This window comes from Phoxinus phoxinus (assembly GCF_949152265.1).
Source record: "Phoxinus phoxinus genome assembly, chromosome: 17".
Lineage (NCBI taxonomy): Eukaryota > Metazoa > Chordata > Actinopteri > Cypriniformes > Leuciscidae > Phoxinus > Phoxinus phoxinus.
Window position 1 is genome coordinate 12,643,205 of NC_136892.1, and position 25,644 is coordinate 12,668,848.

The 25,644-nt window shown below is 37.6% G+C and overlaps 2 protein-coding genes across 3 annotated transcripts in view; one reads left to right on the forward strand and one right to left on the reverse strand.

Moving 5' to 3' along the window:
* Positions 1–25,644, forward strand: part of unc119a2 (unc-119 lipid binding chaperone a2) — a 38,474-nt gene that overhangs the window by 2,267 nt on the left and 10,563 nt on the right. The window contains exon 2 of one of the 2 annotated variants that reach the window (XM_079587027.1): positions 7,382–7,654. In XM_079587027.1, coding sequence (XP_079443153.1) covers positions 7,531–7,654 — 124 coding nt within the window. In that variant the 5' untranslated portion in view covers positions 7,382–7,530. Of the gene's footprint in view, positions 1–6,952; positions 7,655–25,644 lie in introns of those variants that run through there. The other variant, XM_079587026.1, reaches the window with a different exon arrangement.
* cryba1b (crystallin, beta A1b) lies at positions 262–4,210 on the reverse strand. Its single transcript, XM_079587031.1, has 6 exons — positions 3,929–4,210; positions 3,148–3,223; positions 2,574–2,692; positions 2,344–2,485; positions 1,086–1,228; positions 262–847 (listed from the first exon to the last, which is right to left on the reverse strand). The coding sequence occupies exons 2-6, from the start codon at positions 3,193–3,195 to the stop codon at positions 700–702; spliced, it is 600 nt and encodes a 199-aa protein (XP_079443157.1). The 5' UTR covers positions 3,196–3,223; positions 3,929–4,210; the 3' UTR covers positions 262–699.

The window sequence follows — 25,644 nt, forward strand, 5'->3', positions numbered from 1 at the left end:
GTGGATTACAATTTTTAAAACAAAAATACTTATACACATAATTGAATTAGAGGTCTTGCTATGTTGATATAGATAGAACAAAGAGCTGTCCTTGTCACACTTTAATGTAAATTCTTCTGACACATTGTATCTTTTCATTTAAAACTTAATTTAATTTTAGACAGTTCATTAGACCTTCTCATTTTATGCTCATCTGTGAGAGTTGAATGTTAGTCCTAATGTTCATGTAAGGTCAGGAAAGATCCACACACCACAGTCAGCTGATATCAAGTATTCTGTTTTAGTGTTTTCTCAGATTTTATGCTCATGTTCTTTATTCATCAAAAATCGTACAGATGTTGACCATGAAAACTGCAATGGCTACGATCATGATGATCAAGTCATGATGAACGTAGAGCAACGCTCCCAGCTTCTCACCGCACCACGTCCGTCCGGCTGGAATCATACAGGACTTTTTCTTCTACGGTTTTTATCTCATCGTTCCCGCCGTCAATAGTTTGTCTTTCTTTCCTCGTGTAGTGGGTAAAAAAAAGTGCTGTGGACTTGTTACATTGGTGTAGCACCAGTATACCAGCCTGCCGTCCTGGTCAACAAACCGTCTTGCATGGCTGGAAACGGAGGGATGGAGGAAGTGGAGGATTTAAGGGCTCAGAAGGAGGAAGAGGGGAGGGAAGGGAGGAAGGACACGGCTGGCTCCTCTCAATGCTGGATCCTACGGATAGACTGGATCTGAGGGGTCTGAGCGTGGCAGCCGTACTCCCTGTAGTGCCTGTACTCGCCTGCGCGGCAGTCGCACTCCATAATGTACTGGTAACCACGGTAACCAGGATACTGGTAGCATACAAAGCTAGAGAAATAGGAACACAGCATGTTACCATGGAGGCCAAGTGGAGCATTTGAGGTCTCAAACGTTGACGAACGCAGTGACGCAAGCCCGAACCGAAGCACTCGCGCTCCTTTCTCACATGCTGATCAAAAGCAGCATAAAAGCAGGAAGCCAGAATGCTAGCCACTGTTTTGGGACAAATTTTTGACCCTAACAAAATATTCAGACGATCAAAATCCATTGAAGCAATTGTACTCACGCGCCACTCATGACTTGGATGGAGCCGATCTCGTTGTTGCACCATCCCATAGCCTGCAGAGAGGGGTAGTCACCGCACACCTCCCACTGCTTTCCACTCATGTTCTCACACTCGAAAAGCATCATACGGGAATCCTTGTGCATCTGTTTCAGAGTGAAGAACCAGACATGCAACTTGCTGAACGCACTTGTGAGCAAAATTCTGATTTGACTAAATGGGTTCAACTTTTGGTACATGACTTGGAATTTGAATTAAACGTCTCGCAGGATGTTGAATTGGGACGAATGAAATTGCAAATGGAAATGGAATTTCACGCATCACACAACTGTGTAATACTTGATATTGCATTCTGGGAAATGTTCTTCCACCATGCTCCATAAAATGACCATGAATATAAAAGTTTAAATAAATAATCATTGGCTTTTCAAACATTGATTTTTAATAGATTTATATTTTTAATAAAATACATTTTTGTATTTTATAGTTTGTTGCTTTTTAAATAAATACTTAAGATGTGCATTTCTAATATTCTTGATTATACCCCTTTAGTGTATGATAACATATATGTAAATTGTAAATAATTGTAAATGTATAAATAAAGCTGACTGTTCAAACATTGATTATTAATATTTATTTATTTTTATATATATTTATATATACACACAAATATTTTGGACTTATTTCTAATATTTTTTATTATACCCCTTACATGTATATAGGTAATTCATATTGAAAAATGAAATGTATTTTAATTATGCTTTCTGGAACCTGTGCGCTAGCTCAATTCAAATTAATATTTTCTCAATTCAATTCTGAATGGCGCATAGCCCTGGTTTTTATTATCAGTACTTCTTTCATAATGCCTGCTTTTCCACGTCCTGATTTTGCATTCCTGTCCGAAAATGTAGTCCTATCCCTACCCCTAAACCGAACCCTACCCGTAAGTTATCCCTAAAATCAGAGGGAAATGATAGGTTAATAACACTGATTTTAGAAGAGCCTAATTCTGGTTTTAAGTCTAAACTTGACAAACTGTTAACTTGTCCCTCAAATCTGATTGGTTGATTAGAATGTTGTTCCAGGATCAACAAAGATGGTTATCCACAAACATGTTGCACTTGGTGAAATCAGGATCTGCGCTGCTTTTTTAATGGCGTCTATCTACACTCACTATGACAAACAAATTTCTGAAATATGGATGATCGTAAAGTCTGTTGGTGGGTGTATTTCGTGTTCTGGTGCAGATGGTCTCACTCACAGCAGAACAGATGGGGCGGAAGGACATCAGCCTCTCAATGCGATAGGCATTGCTTCCACTCCAGGCCTCCCAGCATGGGTAATCTCCCTTCTCCAGGATGAACTGCTGGCCATTGAAGGTAGAGTGCTCAAAACCTATCCAGCTGGAGTCACAAGAGGCAATTAGGAGAAGGGGTCGGAGAGAGGAAGAGAGATTTACTTCGGTAATCAGAGAAGTGTGCTTTCACTCACGCGCCGCACTCCACTTTCAGGGAGCGGACGGTCTCCATTCCGAACTCCATGATGTTCTGGCAGCAAGCGGTGAATTCGCAACGCCTGCCCTGGAAATGCTCCTGGTCATAAACGGTAATCTGGGAAAGAAAGAAACAGTATTTTTAGTTCAACATGTTGAACATTATTTAATTAATGGGATAGTTCACCTAAAAATGAAATCACTCTCCCTCAGGTTGTTCTAAACCTGTATGAGTTTATTTCTTCTCTTGAACACAAACAATATTTTTAAGAATACTAGTAATCAAGCAGTTGATGGACCCTATTGACATCTATAGTAGGAAAAAAATACTATGGAAGTCAATGGGTGCCGTCAACTGTCTGGCTATACCAACATTCTTTAAAATATCATCTTTTGTGTTCAACAGAAGATTGAAGCTCATTCAGGTTTGGAAAAACATGAGGGCGAGTAATTGATAGACAACATTTTTGTTTTTGGGTGAACTATCCCTAAAATTTTTAGTTTAGAAACATTGCCCCAAATTGCATTTTACTTAAATATTAATTTAAATGAAATAAATCACTATAGGCCTACCTTCCATGGTCCCATGGGCATTGACATTGCAGGGTTTGTCAGAGCCATTGTTTCAGATATATCAGCGCTGACTGACCTGCGTACAAGGAATCAGACTCATGTCAGAAGTTCACAACACTGCTGAACATGTACCCACAAAAAAATGCTAAAATAAGCATTTTTCTCCCCTAATGTCAAGAGCTTTAATTATTTTCAATGGGAGCGTCGTGACGAGGAGCTGAGCGCTTGGTCAACTTTGGTTAAAACGCTTATCATTATCACTTTTCAACCAGCCGTCCAATCACATTGGAGGATGGGCAGCAGAACAAAAACCCCACACATTCTGCTTGTACAACGATAACAACAAGATGTTCATCCAAAACAAATGCCAGCAAGTAGGCCTAAGTTACATTTCCGCTTGATATTAAACGCTTTGGTGGACACACGGCCAACTTGTTTTTACTGTGAGAAAAAAAGTACAAGTGCTTGTTATATAGATAATGACATGTAAAGTATTCTATGAACGACTAGCCTGAACACCGTTGGATCAATTAAACCGAGCGGCTTATATTACCGTCTAATGGACGTCAGGTCTGCTAATAAAAACCTCTTGTTCAAATCCCTGGTTGACATCTCAGAAATATCTCCCCTATCATAATTATAATTTAGCTTGTCTGATTGTATCAGTGGATCATAGTTTGATAAGTCATTCTGCATAATTCATGCTCACTATGGCGTTCCAAGCTGGTTTAATCACTATCTGGTTTAGAGTTGGCTGAGGTACAGGGTTTACCAGACTTACCCAACAGAATGAGCTGTGTGCGTTGAGGGGAATCCAGCACGCGGTCTCCTGCTCAGGCATCTGTGGGGCTATTTATACAGACGCCGCTTCAATGGGGCTCCCTGATTCACAGACCCTGGCTGCGGTCAGCACTTTGCTTTGGATGCCTTTTGTTTCTGTTCTGAGCTGTAGTCCTTTCTTTCCTCCGCACACTCTTCACAATGAAGGGATCTCCACCAATGAGGGGCCATGGAGACGCGTGGCAGCTATATGGCCTATGTTACGCTGATGATCTCTTCACTTTTACACTGCTTGAGGAAGCAATGCATGCTAATATCTCATTTTAGGTCACATTTATGTGAATTACCTAAGGTTATATGATATGGTTATGTTATAACTTGAGATTTTCTTTTCAGGCCCTTCAAATTTGCATTAAGGACAGTAGGCCTATAAGTTGCAATAAATGAAAAAAGACTTTTCCAAAGGATTTCTCAAAGTTACATTTTTGGGATGAGGAAAATATACTGTCAGTGTATAAACTGAATGAATATTAATAAATATTTCTAAAGCAATGAGTCTTGTCACAACTAATGAAAAAAATATTACTATTAAGCAATATCATGTTTGAAATGTTTTATTTTTTTATTTGACGAACTCAAATAATATAAGTGTCATCGACCTAGTGAATTTAAGTTGAAAAAACGTATTGTTTTTGGTGATCCAACTGTTCGCTTTTTTCAGTGTATTTAGGATTGCACGGACATAAGGAAAATATTATATTCAAAACAGCATAATAATTCATAGAAATGTATATATGTTGTTTGTACAACATAAAAGGTTTGAATTCGGTGATGCCTGAGAAGAAATGATCTCAAAACAATAATGATTATTTATATATTTCCAGTGTTTAGTCTCCAGTTTATCTGAGCGCAAACCTTAAGCCACAGTTTACAAAAGGCCTACGTGTTTTTTGGGGACTTATTGGACAAATTACCCGATGTCTGAGTAATGCAATGAGTAACACGGATGAGTTTCTGTCCTATAAATGGCAAGACATGGCATTTAAAATGCTAATATAAATCAGTGTGTTTTCCAGCGATGAAGCGGATACTGCTTGACGTCAAATCTAGACTAATGCATCATTACGCTCTTAAGAATTAAGGTTCCAAAATGTTTTCCCAACAATGCCATAGAAGAAATATTTTGGTTCCCCAAAGAACCTTTGAGTGGTCAGTTCTTAAAGCAACTTTTTTTCTTCTTGAAAATGTATGAAGAACATTTTAATAATCTAAAGAGCCCTTTTCCACTTTTGTACAAAAACCTTTTGTACAATGAAAAGATTCTGTGGATGTTAAAGGTTCTTTATGGAACCATTTAAGTTTTTATATTTAAATGTCTAAAAACTATTGTTGCTTTGCAACTTATATAAAAAGGAGGAAGAGGAGACATTTCTTTCATTTAGAAATGTCTAGTAGGTTACTATTCACAAATAATTAATGAAACTTCAAGTAACATAGCCTAAGTTAAACTAATTTTCAAGTAGAGAAACTGAAAGTCTATTTGCTAAACTCGCAACCTCAACTCAGGTCTCTGCAAAACAATGGCTGCACACAGACCGCAGTCAGCACATTGTTTAGCCCACAAAATGTTCAGAGTGGAGGTGTGTGTGTGTGTGTGTGTGTGTGTGTGTGTGTGTGTGTGTGTCGAATGTGTATGGTGTGTGTCGAATGTGCGTGTGTGTGTGTGTGCGTTTCGAATGTGTGTGTGTGCGCGCGTGTGTGTGTGTGTGTGTGTGTGTGTATTTCTGCTGATGAGGGAAGCCACACCACGATGACAAAGAGACGAGCCAGCTCAGCAGGCCTGGGAAATGAAATGAGTGTGTTCACTTCTACTCTCTCGGTCATATTAATTAACTCTCCTCTGTATCAACATTATTGTAACAAACATGCTACTGATGAAATATATTAATTTCTTTGTTTTTCTTTTAAGTTATAACGGTTTGTTTCCGTCTTAGTTTTGTAGTTATAGCTTTAATATAACAGGCTTCGATACCAATAATCACAATGTATTGCTTATTAAAAAGGGAGTTCTTTAAATGCAAGGTAGGCTATTCAAAGATGGCAGGCACACATTATGGAGGACATTCGGCTATATAAATTGGTGAAACCTTTTCAAGCCAACCAAAACCATGAAATTACAAGCACTTTATTTGCTAAATTGCTTAATTTATTTTTCTTCATGGAGTTTGATCAGAAGTCAGAGTCTCATTCACTGGTATAAATAACATTTTGATTATCAAATAGGCTAGTTTTACCATTGTGAGTCACAAGCCATTTTTGTTGTACTGTCTTGTGGCGTCCTCTTGTGGACTGTGATCATTAACTTCAACAAAGTTCACTTTTAAAAATAAAGTTCATTATCCATGAAGAGCCTTTAACATCCAGAGCCATTCCATTGCACAAAAAGTTATTATTAGGGGTAAAATATTCTTCAGATTATTAAAACGTTGGTTATTTTAAGAACAGTTATTTAAAGAACCGGAAATGGTTCTTCAATGGCATCATTTACTCACCACATTGTTCCAAACCTGAATTAATTTCTTTCTTCTGCTGAACACAATATATATATATATATATATTGTTTGAAGAATGTCAGTAACCAAATAGTAGTTGATGGACCCCATTGACTTCAATAGTATTTTTTTTTCTATACTATGGAAGTCAATGGGGCCCATTGTTTGTGTTTGGTTACCCATATTCTTCAAAATAGTTATTTTGTATTCAGCAGAAGAAATAAATGAATACAGATTTTGAACAAACATGAGGGTGAGTAAATATAATAATGAATATTCCCTTTAAAATAAATTAAATTTAGATTAAACAAACAAAAAGTTCACATTTACTAATCGCGTTAAGGTTTCCTTTTTCTTTAAAAGAAGAATATAATTAATAATATTGGCTTTACAACCTCTCACATTTGCTGGGGTTTTATTTATTTGATTTCGTTTTGACTTGTTTATCTGAGATGCACGTTCACACAATTCACGAATCAATTTGGGCCGTACCACACAAAAAAACAGGGAGATACAAAACAGCTATCCGGCGCACACGGTATGCTAGAATGAACAAAATCAGTCCAGGCTCGACAACTGATTTTATCCAACACAATGTCCTCAGGAATACAATTTTATGGACTCAAAACAGTCATTCATATCAGTGAAATTACTATTATCTGTTGCTGGTGCAGCACTGAACGGCAGGCGACCCCCTCCCGCGGGCAGTAGTACAGCCCAGCCTGAGCGCGAGAGAGATTCGGGGTGAGAGCGGAGAACGGGAGGATTTAAATACCTTTAAGCGGGCGACCTGCTCAGCCCTTCGGTGGTGGGAGGGTGACTGTTTTGTGTCTTTGCTAGACCGGGGGAGCAGGGGGTGGAGGAGGAGGAACGGATAATGAGCTATTCTTGTACCAGCACAGGCAACAGCCAGGACCCATCGAGCTCTAAGAAGTCCGGCGGCGTTAATCCCGGTAGTTGCAGCAGCAGCAGCGGAGACACCGGCAACGGCAACAACCGCCACAGCATCCGCGGCAGACAAGCGAACTCCAACCCTGATTTAACCGAGGCCATGAAAGTCAAGAAGGGCTGCAACACGACAGACGTCGGGGTCCCCGTAACCACAGAAGAGGAATTGCTCGGGAACAAAACGATCAGCCCGGAGGATGTGCTGGGATTGCAGAAGATCACTGAAAGTAAGTGATCGAGTGGATCGGAACACACTCGGAATATTTCGCCAAACATCGTACATTGTCGGGAAGCCATTGAATAGGTTGCGCTTTGTATCAACGCAGGGTTTCAGTAGACTTAAGCACAGATCCTCTTGTTTATGAACACTTCACTATGCTGTAATCGCCATATTGTAGCAATTGTCGATCACTGGGTTTCTTTAATAACAAATAATGATTCAATAACTTGCTTGAGAAACAGATTAAGGCAAGCATTTGGTTTAATACAAACCAGCAACATTTTGGTCTAAATATTGCGTTGGAGTGCATCAGTGTAGCTCAATCTAAAGGCCTTTATATATTAGGCTATAAGGGTTACTGGTAATACTGCTGAAATTTAACTTATCAGCTATGGGATGACTTTGGAAATAGAAGTAAATAAATGGCATTGGCAATGCCATTTCCCAAGGATCAACTATAATTAACCTCCTCTTGCAGTCCTAAGCATGATTAGGTAACAGGTGGCCAATAAGCCCTCCATTACTCTTTTTAAAAAGCCCGTGCAATGGCTTATACAACATCCACATCCCATGAACTCTTTATGAGAGCATGCATGTAATCCTAACCTCTTAGAAATGGCTCCTAAAATGTGCCAATCAATCAACCAACCAATCAATTAATTATATTCATGCTCAATTCTAACCAGTTTGAGAATTCAGGATTGTAAAGGATTTCTGAAATGTTCGCACATCATTCAGGCTCTTTCTCCTGTCTTTTGGTGCGCCTTGAGGGATTAGTTCACCCAAAAATGAAAATTACCCCATAATTGACTCACTCTCAAGCCTTTATAATGGGAGTGAATGGTAACCTAAAAAAATGCACCCATCCATCATAAAAGTAATCCATACGAATCCAGTGGATTAATAAAGGCCTTGTGAAGTGAAGGGTTTTTGGAGCCTCATGGATTAGTTTTATGATGGATGGATGGATGCACTTTTTTTGGACTTCAAAATTTGATCCGTTTCTGGCGTCACCTCTGTCTCATTTTGTCTTAAAGTATCATAATTCCCCATGTATGAAAGACCTGACTCCGCTATGAACATGCTTGTCAACCAACACATCAGGATGGTTCCAAGTAGGCTTTTATAATTTATTTAGGAAAGATATTTTAAAAAAAATTAATAATAATTTTATATTCCAGTTAAGTCCGAAATTGAATGAAGATGATATAAATTAACTGATAATGACCAGATACTTACAATAAATAAAAATCAAGCATTTTAAACAAAAATCTGATTTTTACTTGCCCTGTCAATATTGTTGCAATGCAAAATGATAAATTATATGTTTAGTTACTAGTGCTGTCATTAGTGCTGCGTTAACGTCATATATATATATATGTGTGTGTGTGTGTGTGTGTGTATGTGTGTGTGTATACAAACTTTTATGTTAGATGCAATTAATCAATTTGACAGCACTAGTTACAATAAAGAGAAATGCATTTAAAAGATAATTCATTACACCTGTTTTCTTATGTAAAAATGTATTATCAGGTATTTAATTTACAATAATTATGTAACCCCAAACCAGCTATTAATACATATTTCTTTATTATTAGGCAACAATAATAAAAATGAATAAACTCTTGCCTGAAAATTATATCATACCATCATAACCCTGATAACCATACAATGGAAAAGTGACATATGTAAATAAGCAGGGTCTGGGCTTTGTTTTTCCACTTTTGTGAAAAGTTTGTAATGTGCTATACATGCATGTTTGTTTCTAGTCAGTCAAACGGCATGTTTATTTGCTCAAAGTAGTTACATAATTTCACCTGTTTGCAGTATTTGACTTCATAAGCCTGTTGGGCCTCTCTGAACATCTGAAAAATTCTGCCCACTCAAAGCAAAAACCTGCTTTTTTTCTCACAGAACACAAGTCATGTTTTTCTTTCGATAGATTGCTCTGACTCATCAAGCAATTCAAACCTCGGCTCTCATTACTGGAGTTTTAGTCCAAACAAATCTTGTCCTCCTCCTTTTGATCAGTCAACGTGCAAAATGGTTCCACTGTTGTCTTTTCATTGTTATCGACTCTTGCTTTAAAGACATTTTTGCAGATATTAAAAATGATTCTAAATTTCTAATATCATTTATATCAATGCTATATTAATACTTTATATTAAAATACATTTATAAGAATCTATGGCTGAGACATTAACATGACAGAGGGTAGGAAAACATGTGTTGGCACCTGATTATTCTCAGATTGACCAATATTAGCACCTTCAGATATAATGCATTGCTTGCTCAGTAATTGTCGAGGCATATGTTGAGATTCTTACCATGGAAACCATGAAGGTGGAGCAGGAGACCCTTATCACCTCATTAAGAGCGAGTTTCCTGGAGACCTGGAGCTTTAGAGAAGCAGTTATATGTAGAAATGTTTTCAGAGGCACAGATCTAACATAAGAATGTCATTCGAAATGATTAAAGTATATTTGCATGTATGATGTAGTTATAATATTTCTAATATAGGCTTGATCTCCAAACATTGTCCTAAAGTTTAGTTCCTAGCCAGTCCAAATTGATCAGGTTCATCAAACTTTAGATTATTCCACCTCCTGCTGTCTGTTTATTTGCTTTAACACTGGGCCTTCTATCCATTTGCATTTGATGATGCTTTAGTCTAGGGTTGGAATTATGTCATCTCCAAATTGCCTTATATTGAGCAACATTTCCTGTCACTGCAGAGGATTTGACATATGAAAATGACTATTTCTACAGTCAGCACCAGGAAAAGGAAGTATTTGAAGGTCATAGGATGTTTGATGAGCTCATTGTTTTAACATTTTTGTAAATGTCATTCCTGAGCATGACGGTCTCAAAATTACAATATGTCGTTATCAGGCCAATAACTTTGTTACTTGCTTTTTAGGCCATTAAAAGCCTGTTCTATGGACTCCTTCTTCTTTCTTTTTTAAAAATTATTATTATTATTATTTTTTAGCAGCCGTTAGCTTTGCTCACGGTAATTAGTCCCAAATGATGCTTTAATAAAAATTGGGTAACTTATTCATATTTGGACTACCTTAGGCACTATTTCAGAAGTCCGTCCTTTAACTAAACAAATTAATCATGGCTCTTGGCGAGAAAATACCCTTGACCTATTTGTCTCGAGGCCAAATTGAATAAAATATACAGACAGTATAAATTTAACTCTGAACCTTGAAAAATATAAATATAATATTCATATATTCAGTCTGAATGACAATGATCCACATACTGCAGTCTCTAAGTGCTAAAGACAAACAACCCCCCTGTCCTTTTCTCGTGAAGTGTAGCCCTTTGGCTCCACTGACAAAAGTCTTTGCTTTAATACCTGCACTTCATTGTCAGAATTGCTTTGAATATCATCCTGGCTAACATGCATGTTCGTGAGCTCCAAGAGGCGTTTATTTGAAATAAAAATTAAGAAAATATTAGAAAAGTGGAAATTTAGGACCAGATTTACAAACAGTTTGCGCCAGTGCAATCCCTCTTTTGGTATTATACTAAAGACACGCAGTGAAAAATTAGCGCCTTATTGCATATGCATTTGTATGAGTTTCCATTTCAGATGCAAATGAATCGTGCAAGGTCATTTACTAAGGTTTGCGCTCGTCAATTTACTGCTATTTGCTCCACCTACCAATAAAAAGCATGTCTTAAAGCAGACGCTAACTTGCGCTGCTCTTTGGTACATTGCGTTGGTCATTTTGGAAATGAGCCGGCTGTGTCTGTGTTCTTTAATTTGCACGTCGTCAGTTGATCAGAACTGCAGAACTTTCCACTCCCATCAGCGCTTTTGTGGAATCTGGCTCATAGTACCTAACGGGTTTTTAATAGTGGGAATAGTGTTTAACAGGTAAGGTTAGAGGCAGGTGTAGGGGAGGACTTTTTAGGGATAGGGACAAGTATTGTCCCAAAAATGCAGCATTCATTTATGATTTGAATAAATATAATCATGTACACTGAATATGACATTATTATTGCATACTGCTTTCTAAAGTATTAGATACGCTGTGTAAATGGCATCAAACAACAATTTACAATTAGTGTAACATAACATAAAGGTTGTATTATTAGCCTTTGTTTTAAAGGTAGGGTAGGTAATTTTGGAGAGGCTAGCAATAGCGAGCTAGCTTTGAAAGCATGAGATCCCACCCTCCCTTCAGAGCGTCTGCAACGCCACGTCTCCTCAAACGCACAGTGGCAGCTGCTGGTCTTTCAAAGAAGGGAAGCTCATTTTCGGAAGAATAAAAATTACCAAGTAATAGCCTAGTGTTTACTATCCTTTTACTACACCTATCACAGTACAACTAAGGTTTCTGTGGTAAAAGCATGGTAAGTTTTGTGATTACTGTCCTTTACTACACAGTGTATTAAAGGATAGTAATCACAAAACTTACCATGCTTCTTTGTTAAACTGAAACAAGGAATGTGGTGTATAATTGTGTGAAATGTATGTTGAAAATTGGCTAGCAATTTCGCCAAGCAAATACCAAGAAATAGGTTGCAGTAGTTTGTTTTACGACTACACTTGCAAAATCCGCGCTGGGACTGAGCTCGAATAGCTTCAGCGTCAGCGACTTTGTGTTTATTGTACAAAATTGCTGTCAATCAAAAGGAGATGCAGACCCTCCAATCATCACGCAGAAGCCCGGAGTCCAGGCCAGCCCACTCCTCCATTCACTCCCAGAGACGCTGAGCGTCCGTGGGCGGGACATAATCGCTACATTTATCCAATGACCGTCTAGTTTCGAAGCATTGAAAAAAACTGTTCAAAGCAGCCCCATTGAAGTCAATAGGACGCTCGGCTTCAACAGGGAAATGCACTGTAACTCTACGGGAATGTATGAGAAGGAGATCGAGTCAGCCGACCTGCTATTGCTATATACTGTGATTCTGAACGAACTCGTCTTCGAAATGAACGTGTTCTAACACATTTTTAGTCAATAAAATGTTAACACATTAGTACATTTTTTACCATTAAATTTGACATTATAGGGGAAGCTGAGCTGCAAAAACATGAACGCATACGGCAGAGAGCAAACAAAAGCTTCACGAGAGACGGCGTTAAACTACCTCATGTCTCAAAGGACATAACATTACAATAAAATGAATATAAACAACTTAAACAGCACTGACCTGTACCACATGACTGCTGCTGAATCATTGAAACTCAAAAAGTCGAGTCAAACCGCTCCGAGTATAACGTCACAAGTTTCCATCTCTTCCAAATTACAGTTATGGCATGAATGCAAATGCAGCATAAGCTCGTTGTTTTGGTTCTGGTGGAGGAACTGTAGAAGGTGGCGTCTGTTTCGGTTGCGATGCTCGGTGACTGAAGTCTGGCTTAGAGGCCGTTCACACAGAAGTTTTTCCATTCCAATGCACTACTATTCTATGTAAACGCGCGTCACTCAAGTTAAAATCAGTTAAACTTAAAAAAAACGCATCACGAGACCTTGCATTATTTCCCTATTCCAAAGCCCGCGTCTTGTGTTTTTCAAAGCAAAAACGTGTTCTGTGTGAGCCGTCTAACTCTGCATAAAATGAAACGCGCTGATGACGTGTGATGTCTTGCACGAGCAGGTGCGCGGAGGTATGGATATACATACATTGACAGGCAGGTAGGACATCATATCATTGCATTCGGGCCGAATTCAATGATTGGACGAACATTTTATGGTCCTACGCCTTCCACATACGATATGTATATATAAGTATAGACCACTTAACTTAGTAATTGCTATCATGATGTGAAGAGACTTTCAACCAGCAAAACACAAATCGCCTACCCTGCCTTTAATTATCAGCACAGGCCATATTTCTATTGTACATAAATTATAATGTATTTTTATGTATTTTTTTTTAGCTTATTTGAACTATTATTTTAATGTAACAATTGTTGGCCATAATTATTATTATTGTATAAAATCAATCCCAGAGCTCTTCAGATTCTTGAAAATCTCTAAACTGCATTAGGACACACCGTTCATTGGGCTCAATATCTTGATTCTTTTCACTTCTCTCCCTTGTTCTTTGTTTTAAACACACTGTATCTATATCTGTATTCTCTAGCTATTTCACTCAGTTTTAGACGTTAGTCATTCGTAAGAAAGTGTTCTTTGTTATTGGAACTTAAAATAAAAGAACATGAATTACTATCCACATCTGATGAAAAATAAATGCAAATGCATTCTACTTTAAGGGACTTGGTGTTGTAGTACATGGACACAATCCTTGTCCTCTCCAGTATTCATTTTAAATGTAATATCCTGTTCCTGTTCCAACCCTATGCACACAATTATCAGAAAGTAATTTATACGAACGCTGTACTATAGCAGACCAGCGAATCAGGAAAAAGCTCATTACTCTTTCTAAATTCATCAACTACATTGTTATTCTTTAAGACTGCATTCGGCGCACACAACACTTCCGGATCTTTTTGCAAGCCAGCTTGTTTGACTTAACTGGATGTCTAAGCATATTCTTCCAACAGTTTCTGCACTGTTTACGTCTCGCTTAACTCTAGGTTGGATTTGACTGCTCATGTGTTTTTTCAGTTCCATGCCAATTCTGTTCTTAATTCTAAATGTGACCCAGCTTCAGTGTTAATCTATCCAGATTCTATTGCCATTTATTCAGACACGTTATAGCTTTGACTTCTGCAGCAAAAAATAAAAACACTGCTACATTTAGAGCCTCGAGAATGATTATTAGCTCAAGTCCCAGTCTTATCCACTTTTACAGAACTGTTACTTTACAATACGATTTTTGTTTACCTCATGAAATTAAGAGAAATGTAAGACTGAATTAGTAGTAGTGAGGTTATTCTATTGTTTGATGTTCATGAAATGAAAATATTTTTAAATGCATTTTATTGAATTTATTGTGAATGATTCATCCATGCATGCATTTAGTTTTTTTTTTTTTTCAAAAATAACATGCATGCATTTCGTTTTTCAAAAATAACATACAGTGCTATGCATAAGTTTAGACACCCATGCTAAAGTTGACTAAAAAGAGGAATAAAAAATCATCTTTTGGAAATTGAACTTAATGCCTTAATTTAAAAAAATAGGAAAAATCCAACCTTTAAGGTTGGAAATTTTCTTTGTGAATGAATAATGTATCGTAAATAAATAAATGTTCTTCCTTAAAATACAGGGTGCATAAGTTTGGACACCCCTATGTTAAACTCCCATAGAGGCAGGCAGATTTTTATTTTTAAAGGCCATTTACTATATGGATCCAGGATACTCTGCATCCTGATAAAGTTCCCCTGGCCTTTGGAATTAAAATATCCCCACATCATCACATACCCTTCACCATACCTAGAGATTGGCATGGTTTTATTTCAGTTAGCCTAACAGCTGGTTTGATTTGCATTGAGAGATGATCTTATGGAAAGTACTCCATGCCAATCTCCAGGTATAGTGAAGAGTGTGTGATGATGTGGGGCTATTTTAATTCCAGAGGCCAAGGGAACTTTATCAGGATGCAGAGTATCCTGGATCCATATAGTAACTGGCCTTTAAAAATAAAAATCTGCCTGTCTCTATGGGAGTTTAACATAGGGGTGTCCAAACTTATGCACCCTGTATTTTAAGGAAGAACATTTATTTATTTACGATACATTATTCATTCACAAAGAAAATTGGTGTCCTTAAAGGTTGGATTTTTCCTATTTTTTTAAATTAAGGCATTAAGTTCAATTTCCAAAAGATGATTTTTTATTCCTCTTTTTAGTCAACTTTAGCATGGGTGTCTAAACTTATGCATAGCACTGTAAGTTTTGATTTTCGATCGATGTCATAACTCCATTTTCCGGTGAAACAACAGTGGAAACATCTCTGTGATGTATGCTGGACTTCTCTAATCATTTTGTCTGCTGAAACCATGTCCCTTTCTTATCTTATGCTGCTTTTTTTTTCCTCTTCAAAAGTCGGTTTCATTTTGATGTACACCAAAAACGGATGAAAAGATCTGTCACACAAAGTTCTGAGACTTTAACATTTTAAATGTTAAAAACACTGTGTCCTCAGTTTTGCAACCAGCTTGTTTTGAGCCATAGCCTAAATGCCATGAGACTAGTAATCACACAAATTTAGGACTTATTACCAACCCCCACCCCATTTTTTCTGTTAGTTTTGACTTTAAAAAACAGGTGAGAGTGGACCGCATCCCTTGTCCCTTTGGTTCTCTCCACTGTCTGCTCTTACTGTCATTTCCTGTGTCTATATCTGCACCTCTAAATTCCAGATGGCTAATCTGCCAAGCTTAATGCGCTAAAAATGTACACCACTTCTTTGCAACCCAGTGTCCTTAGCATGGCCCGGTGTAGTGAAAGATTCAATCCTGCTTGAACCGCAGAGCAAAGCTGTTTGTGTTCCTTTTGACAACTGAGCATTATTCGGTTTTGAATATTATATATGGTGCTATATGTTTTATCAGACAACCTTCATTGTTTTGATATGATTAAGTATCCAAACTCTTTAGAACATCGATGATGGCCTGTTAGCTTGGCAGGCTAATCGGTTGGCATGTTAACTGAAATAGACATGTTGAATTTGACCATTTGTGGTATAATTATTTTACATTTTGGTTAAAGGTGCAGTAGTCAATTTATGAAAACACTGTTGAAAGTGAATCCAGAGCACAACAACACACTTGTAGCCAATTAGCAGTAGTATACGCTCATGATGGGGAAAGAGACTTTGAAGAATGACTGTAGAAAGAGAAATGGCTGAGAGACATTACAAAAGAGGTTTGTGATCAGGCAAGAGCTTTAGGACCCCTGTTAATATTAGAAAAGATTTCCAGCGCTGGAGAGACCTAAGCAGGAAGGCCTAAAAATAGACACTGAGGTTGCATTGTTTCTACTCCATACGTTAGTAACATTGGTTTGGCTATGTTTCACAGTACCAAAATATGCTGTTGCTGTAATGTTAGTTAGAGTAACAGGACAGTTTTGAGTGTCATTGAAGCATTATTTTGCTTCACTTCAGCTATGATCAAGAGACATCCACTCTTGCATTGCATGTTTGTGCATTTTGGGGGTGGAGTAATGAAGGGAGGAGTGTGTTTGATTGGGTTGATTTAAAATATCAACAGTGTTTCTCAGAAATCGCGTACTGCACCTTTACAACAATGGGTGTCAATCCCTAAGTGTGAATACACGTGAATTTGTACATGAAATGTTTTCTCAAACAAATCGTGACCCTACCTTTCATTTTGGAGAGGCTAGCAATAGCAAGCTAGCTTTGAAAGCATGAGATTGACCCTTCCTACAGCGCGTCTCCAAAGCCACGTCTCTTCCAAAACGTATGAACATGTCATGCACAGCCAGAGCAGAGTCTGCAAAGCGTCACAAGAAACGGCGTTAAATTACCTCACTTCTCAAAGCACATAACATTTCAATAATAGTGAACGTAAACAACTAACAGAGCTCTTACTTGTACCACCATTCAGACCGAATGCCATGATTGGACGAACATTTCTTGGTCCTAAGACTTCCACAAGATGTATGTAAAACATTTTTTTTTTCATATTTAGACCACTTTAATTATTGATTGCTATCAGGATGTGAAGAGTTTCAACCAGTATAACAAAAAGTGTTAATGATAAACATTGCCTACCCCAACTTTAACCAATAACCTTTGTACTAATATTTATTCAAAATTTATGGAAAAATGTAAGAACAACTGAAATTGCATCCTCTGCCTTATGCTTAAGAAAGAAAAAAGCTACGTCATATATCGAGCTGTGAGGTTTCTCTGTATAATAAGATATGCAGATATGCGTATACAGATATCAATGTATTTTTGCCTGAAATTTTTAGTATCCACCCTATAATTTGTAATTTTCATAATTTTCTTTGTGGCAAAATTGGCCATAAATGTCAAAATTGGTGCATCTCTTAGACAAATTGAGATGATTCAAGCAGTATTTAAAGCAGTACAGAAAAAAACTGGAGAAACCAATCTTGCCGTGCGAGTCATTTACATAAATTTACATATTTGTATACTTCTAGAGTCTGCAATCAGTAACGGTTATTTAATGACACAGATTTGTTCAGTTTTGTGAGGTGATGATTGAGGATGTGCACACAAAGAAAGAGCGGGAGTTCGCGTTATGCACTCTTAGACCGTCCACTGCCTGTGACTTCCTGTTGCCCTTTTCTACGCGAGTCATGTTTTTTTATTTATTCTTTTTGAGCACTTTAAACTCTTCTGTCATGCCAGTATGTTGTTGGTCTTGTTTTCATGGTGTGCTCACAGCGGCCTATCCTCTCACCCCAGCGCTACTTGATGCTAATGCAGAATGATCCAGGGTCACGTTAAAACGGCCAAAGGCACGACGGTCATGTCTGTGCTGGCCATGAAGTAAATTTCCTGGCTGGGCGTTTACAAAGCTGAGCCTAAATCTACCGGACATGTGTAATTGTGACCTCTATCAGGTTCTCTCGTCCGTCCTACAATGTGTGCATGTGTGTTTTTGTGATAAGAACATCAAGTACTTTTTGAGGTTTTTACATCCTGTTCGTGTGCATGTGCAAACAAGTGTTGCAAGACCGTACAAGACTGTATTCAGAGCGGCTACTCAGTGTCATCTAGATCAGTGGTTCTCAGCTGACCCTGTCAGAACAGACCTGTTACCTGTTTTTTAGGGTCATGATCTACCAGTTGAGAATCAATCATCTAGATCTATATTCTTTGAAATGTCAGTTAGTGATAGATAGTTAACTAACTGCTAGCTAGCTAGTTAAGGGTTGTTTTGTACTTGCGGTGAAGCATCTAGTTCTAATGTTCGTTTACCTGCTCTGAACATATTTTACATATTCATAAGTTAGATAATTTGTTAGAAAAACACTGTGTAATTTGGAATTGCATGTCTGTATTAGTGATTACTGAATGGCTATTCACTTATTTTAGCTTTGTTAGACCTTGTGATTGTTTATTTTACTGATAATACGGTTAGCAAGCCGTTTTTTCAGTTTATGACTGCTTTAATGTAGCAAACATGGTTATTTTTGTGGTTGGGCTAGTGTGATAACGAACATATCCACAGCATGTTTTAAACGGGTTGTTATGTTGCGCGTGGCTTACGCCTAAAGGTCAGAAAAGTACTGGTGTTCTCATTTGAATCAGTTATGTTTCGTACACATCTCTGTATCTCTGTATTTGTGCTATACAGGCTAATATGTATACCAGTTTAAATCTTCACAATCCATGCCAGCACAAAGATCTTTAAGCAAGCAGGATTGTTTTGTGGTGGGTTTGTTTGTTTGTTTGTTTTTGGAATTTATAATCTTTTGTCCCTCACCATTCGTAATACCATTCATACACAGTTGTTTGTTGGATACTAGATTTACAAATAAATGATATCACGATATTTTCTGGGATTTTATCATTAACGATAAATTGACGTTATTTTGCTGAGTGTGTTTATTATGTTGGTACGTTTACGGGTTTAGGACTGCAGTGGACATCTGACTCCTAAAGTTTTTGATATTCTTTTCTGTGTGGAGGTCAGTTCACAGCAGTGACGGAAATCATCTTTTCCAATAGCCTAAGTTAAAATTGACCCTTTTATAAGGGACATTTTTTAACCTAATTAACTGTATGCATCATCTTTTGAGTCAAATGATTACATAAATTTACCGGGAATTAGAATAATGAGACACGATAGGGCTGTTACCAATCAAAAGAAATCAGCATCAACAAAATTCATCTTTGCAATGCAGAAGAAACACAGAAGCTGCATCTTAAGTGGCAATTAGACGCATTTAAGTGACATAAAACGTTGAATTTTGAGATTTGAAATTATTTAAAAATGAATGGATACTCTAAATGTGAAGTTAAACCGCCAGTAGGGGGTATCATTGAGTTTCAACCGATTTAAACGTCTGATTCATTCAGGAATGAAGCTTGTCATCACGACTGTGACGAGTGAGTCATTGAATCATTCATTCAAACAATTAATTGTTCATTCAGTAACAAAACACCCTTGAAAGTCCTGTGGCTTTGTTTGGAACTCTTTTCGATGAAGAAATAGAGCAAAAACATGCAACTTGACTACATCATCTAGTAGTCTATGTATATAGTTGTATGTAAAATGACTCTGACTCTAATGTCAGATTGCACATTGTTATAATATCTTAAAATAACGATATTATTACTATATATTGCACACCCCTATATGTAGGATTCAGTGTTGCACGGTGATTCAAACTGTCATTGCTTGCATGAGCACCACAGCTCAATATTGCAACTCCTAGACCCTGGCTCTGACAAAATGTTGGCTGTATATTCGTGTATCTTACAGGAGCTGTTGAGTAAAACCCTTCCGGCACGCTCTGTCTCTGCCGCCCACCGTGAGACATGTTAGTGTGACACCGGCTCATTCCCGACTCATGATGAGACACACACCTGCTGCTCTGTGCATTACCTCACTGATCTGGGCGATGTGCCTGAGAGCGGATTACAGGTCACCTCTTATTAATGTACCGCTACACACATTTCTAACACTCACGCAGACTCCACCAGTCTCTGTATCTCTCTTGGACAAAAATCTGGCATAGATGAATAGCCAGATGGAGCGACGGAGTGGAGAGGTGCTTTTGTACAAAGTGTCATTTGTAGTCAGTGAACAGAAGTCGATGTTAAATTAATTCGTGTTGCTCTAAAGGTGTTAGTTGTTATGTAGCGGATACTGAGGAATTACATCTCTGCGTTAATCCTCATTACTATCGCTGTCATTCACTGCGCAGATTATTAAATGGGTTTAAGATGAGTCAGTTATTATAAAAGTCTCTGAATGAATGTAGATCACCTAGTGCAGTTGTAACACACTCCTCAAAGCAGGTTTTGAAAGTCTTATGACAGACATCAAGGATTAGCTGCTGTACATTTTATTTTTTTGCCTTTCATATGCATAAAGTTAAGCATTTCTCTGCTTTTTGATGCTCTCACCATGTTCTCCACCCCTGATAGAATGAATCGAAATGTAAGTCAATCAGTGGCAGCTCGTGGGTTTTAAAATGGAGGTGGCACACTAAATTGTAATGTTCGGGATCCCCTGCCGAGGAGGATGATGACGATGATGTTTATTATTATTTGCCTAACTGCTTTAAAGGGCTTTTCGATCACTTTTAAACCAAAAATTACACATACAGCAAGATAATACAAATATAATTTCACTCACCTAGCCTATCACTTGAAGCGAACATCCATCCGTGTTAAAAGAGCGTGTTGGGCCGTTTAGTAAAGCTGATTGCTTTAGCCTATATCCAGCTTAGGCATGGAGTTTTCCTTCATTTTTAATTTGTAGATACTAGGTAAGTTTCCATCCACTTGTCAATCGAATTATCTGAAGTTCGGTAAAAAAAACTCATGCAACAAAATGGATTCATTATTTATTCGGCGAATAACGTTTCCATCAGCGTTTATCGCATAAGCCGTATATCGATCAAGATCAAATCCGATGAGACCGAACGCATTTAATTTGAGTCGATATTCATGAAATTCAATCGAATTTTACTGTTTCCATAAGGCATTTTTCATTCAATATCACTTAATTCGGATAAAAACGTGTGGATGGAAACATAGCTACTGTTTGAATGATAGCTTGCTAAATTAGTTGGCTATCAAATATTCAATATCGATACTCTCCATAATTAATTTACTTGGTGGTATATTATCAGCATAGCGTTAGCAGTTCAAACTAATCTCACGTACTTTACGTCTTTTTGATGATTGGTTGATGTACCAAGGGAGGCTAGCCTCTCCTCTGCTATGTAACTTTTCTCAAGTGCTGAATGTGAAACACTCGATGGTAATTGGTTATTTTTTTAACCAACTGAGGCACAAGAGGCCGGCTCTGGATTTGCCTTCTCTATTCCTTAGCGGTTGTAATTATGTCCGCAGATTCGGCACGTCCGCGAAAGAAAAGCGCTGCTTTCAATTTCATTAACATGTTATGGTGTTACAGCGGTGAAATTACAAAGAAAAAATTAAATGGAATGAATAACATTCCAATGTTAACAATTTTATAAAACAATTTTATTAACAATATATCGTCCTTCTCCTATTTTCACCTCAGAATCTTGGCTAGGCTGTGCCTCCCCTGACCAGCCGCCACTGAAGTCAATAATACCTGAATATCTTGTGTTTTGTCATTACTGTGAAATCTCATTTATACTTGCATGTATTCAAATTTAGTGCGCAAAGTTTCACGTCAATAATAATTGCATATCTCATAACTGATCATAAGGGGCAAAGTGTAAAATGTCGTCATAAAACTAGCAACCTCTAAAATAGCAGATTTTACGCAACAGAGCAATGAAAAATCCAATTATTCGCATTTTCAATTCACATTTATTTGTAGATCACATTTCACAATACAGTATTTTACAGAGTTTTTCCTGGGTCAAAAATGCTTTTCGGTAGTGGCGGACGAACACGATCATCCTCACACACTGTACAAAGTACCCATGGGAACTGAGAGCCCAGTACTGACAATAAATGCAAAGATACCGTTTGTAATAATCTCATCCTTTTTGTGAATTAAAAAAAGAATCGCTGTCAGGACAGATCATAAAACAATTGTGCTTAGAACCATTTTATATTTGAACAAATCTGTAATTTAAAATTTAGAAAGTCACTGATTTGAAAAGTGAACAACGAAGGGGCCGTTCTGTTATTTTGCACTTACATTCCAAGACTTGATGCACGGATCATTTGGCATACAGTATCCGATTGTTTTGTTCCGTCCAATGCACAGTCTATCAGATTCTATCATGCATTTAAATACGGTTGGCAATCCAGAAACTTTGCAATGTGTAGGTAGCAGCATGAAAAATGTGTATTATATGGTCTACAGAAAGCAAGCAAAGATCGCTTTCATTATAATCATCGAAGCTGTCGATTTACAATCCGAGGTACACAAAGTTGCATATAATCCATGAAACTGTGCAATCTATCTAGAATCTATTATTGACGTTTATACTTCGTTCGATATGATGACAGGCGTGCAGAACTCGCCGGGTTTTGAGCGGTGTGGAGCTGATTTTTGACTAACTTAAAAACCTCTGCTTGACCAACAGAAATGCTCCCAACATATATTCTCGAGAGCTCTATGTTTGCATTATGGGTCAGACTGCACTCCATTCAGGTCAGAGTCTGTTTTTCTGTGCTGTGATTAATGCCATTACAAAACCAGATGGGGAAATGTATGATTGAGGCCTGTGTTTGGTCAGTTGTAGTTACATCACAGTGTAGTGCAGCGGAGAGAGAGGTACACAAAACCTGCCTGCCATTTAAATCTCCTGATCGCGTCCCAATCCGCCCCTGCAATGCTGAGACGCCTTAAGCTGCTTAGGGCCTAATCTGGGCCCTGGGCTCTTAGGGGAGCGCATGCACAGTGTGCCGAGAGGAGGGGCTAAACTGTGGCATGTGACCAGGGGAATGCACCTTCTTTCAGGTGGGCTTATTTAGCATGCATACGGTGTTAAATCCATTCATAGGCTGGATCATGTTATTGTGCATGATTGTGGACAATTTTATGTGGGTTTGTCTTTTGAAAAGCAGAGACATTAGATGCATTCTTTCTAAATGGTATATTTTGAATGAATGTGTTGCAAATAGGGTTTTGCGGTATATTAAGTAATTTGTAAAAATCAGAACCTTATGAAGACAGTCTGGTTCAGGTTGCCGAAGCCAACATAAAGTGTGAGCTTTTTTGGTTAATGTCTCCAATTTAATGGCATACAAGTCACATTTCCTGGCAAGCTTTATTCTTCAACAGTACTCAAAATGCATATAAACTGAATTGTACGGTCAATATTCAGAACGTTGGCCTTCTCCATGATTATTTAATTGTCACTTTATCAACTTTAAAAGTTGTGGCTGGGTTGATATGCACTAATCTCACAAATTCTGTAATTTTGCAGTTATTACAGGCAGTTAACCCTTTTTAATAACAACTTTTTTATTTTTATTTTAGGCTACTTCTATTTTTCATTGCATCTAATTGACATAATTAATGAATCCATACAAGACAAGGGCAAATCTGAACAGGATTCAAATTCTGCTCACTGCATACATGCTACGCTTGTTTGATGAAGCTATTAAAATATTACATCATATATTACTAGAAAATGCCACATTATACGCCTTAATACACATTATTACTCTTTTACAATTTGACTTTTTAACATGGTTTGCAATTGCATAGATACAACAAGAAATTACCAAATTGTAATTTATTAAGGGGAAATTTTAAGGAAATGCATATAAGAATGATGTAAGAATAATGACACCCTAATCAATTTCCATCATATCTTTAGTCTGGCTCTAAATTTCTATCTGGTTATGGGCAATTAAAGTGATCCACAAATGAAGATTAAAGTCATCCACAAATGATCCCATTTTACAAATTTACATTTATTGCATACAGGTTGCAAAATGTGTTTGAATGGTAATGTTTATGTTTTCAAAGCACCACAGTGTTTACAGTCGTTTTGGATGTCAGCCTACAAATGGTTTTCTTATAGGCCTAGTGTCTCTAACAAATAACATACAGTACCACGTCATCCTGAGTTTTTAGAAAACAGTAATCAGTTGTTATATAGAAGATGTTTTTCGTGTTATTACAATGCGAGACATAATTTAGAATAATAGCTGAAAACCGCTTTATTTTGAAACTTAAATATCATTAGCCCTAATGTGACAGATCGCTCCCCAGAATGTGTGCTCAGGAAATCACACACACACAAAATCTGAATATTAAGTGCCAACAACTGCATTTTAATAGATGGCTCATTTGCAATTGAAATGCTGCTGTTGTGTAAGCGCTGATGAATTGCATGTGATGTTTTTATTAACATTATTGTTTGTCCCTGCAATACTTTTTCCTTTCCCGTCTTTATGTCCAAGGCTGCATTTCCCAAAAGCATTGTAAGCCTAAGTTGATCGTAGAGACCATTGATGACAACTAGCCTATGTTTGCGATGCATTTGGGAAACGCAGCCCAGCATGGTTCAGTTGGTGTTCATTTACCAATTTACCACTTTTTTTTTAAAGACGAAGCTTGATACTGCTATTGTATAAATAAATACCCGGAAGTTAGTTTAAGTGCTCTGAATAGGAAATTGTGAATCACAGCACTTGGCCTAAAACACTAATTGATTACCATTGCTCTGTGTAAAACATGAGGGTGGTGACCGAATTATTGACTTGAAATGGCTTATTTTTAATGTGGCCTCTGTTTGTCTAAGCAGGGTCTAATTTATTTGTCAAATAACATCCCACGGGAACAGTCATTCTGGCATCTCTAATGAACTGCCTAAGAATGAGTCAGGATTCCGATGTGTACAATTCATGGGTACGTCTCGCAAAACATACCCACAATGCACTACCTACAGAGCAGCAAACACTAATTGGCACTGTCACTTCGTATGGTTGTGGGGTTTACTGAAGCAAAAATAGTGCGCACTGAGTTCATGTGTGTTTACGTTGCATTCTTGCAGGTTTAGTGGTAACAATGTAGGTCTGAAACGGACAGATCTTGACCGTTTTCACTGCCGCTTTAAGTCAAGCGCCAGGCCAGGTCATTTTTGGTTGTAGATTGTAGAGTGATTGCATGGATACCTGTAGCATACTGCAGTGTTTTCTTATTTAGGAGTCATGTGCAGTCACGTCTAGGACTCTGCTGCTAACGTTCACTATCAAATGTCATCGCCATGGTAAAAGATCATTAGTTGTGTCCCAAATGACTATGCACTTATACAATATGTATTCAACCATGTAGTGTATGAATGTTATAAGGTTATTTTGAGTCTGATACCCCCTCCGCTACATAAATTAAAGCTGTGACAGTTGAGTGCATCGTGTCCAATACTTTTTTTTTTGGTTAAGTGCATCATCCGATTATTTAAAGTAAAAAAATAATTATTTTTGGAATTCA

Excerpts from the sequence above, each read along its gene's own strand:
- cryba1b (XM_079587031.1), bottom strand. The coding sequence starts at position 3,195 with ATGGCTCTGACAAACCCTGCAATGTCAATGCCCATGGGACCATGGAAG. Across the intron at positions 2,693-3,147 it reads TGCCCATGGGACCATGGAAG|ATTACCGTTTATGACCAGGA; the intron begins GTAGGCCTATAG and ends TTTCTTTCCCAG. Across the intron at positions 1,229-2,343 it reads TCCGCCCCATCTGTTCTGCT|ATGCACAAGGATTCCCGTAT; the intron begins GTGAGTGAGACC and ends ACTCTGAAACAG.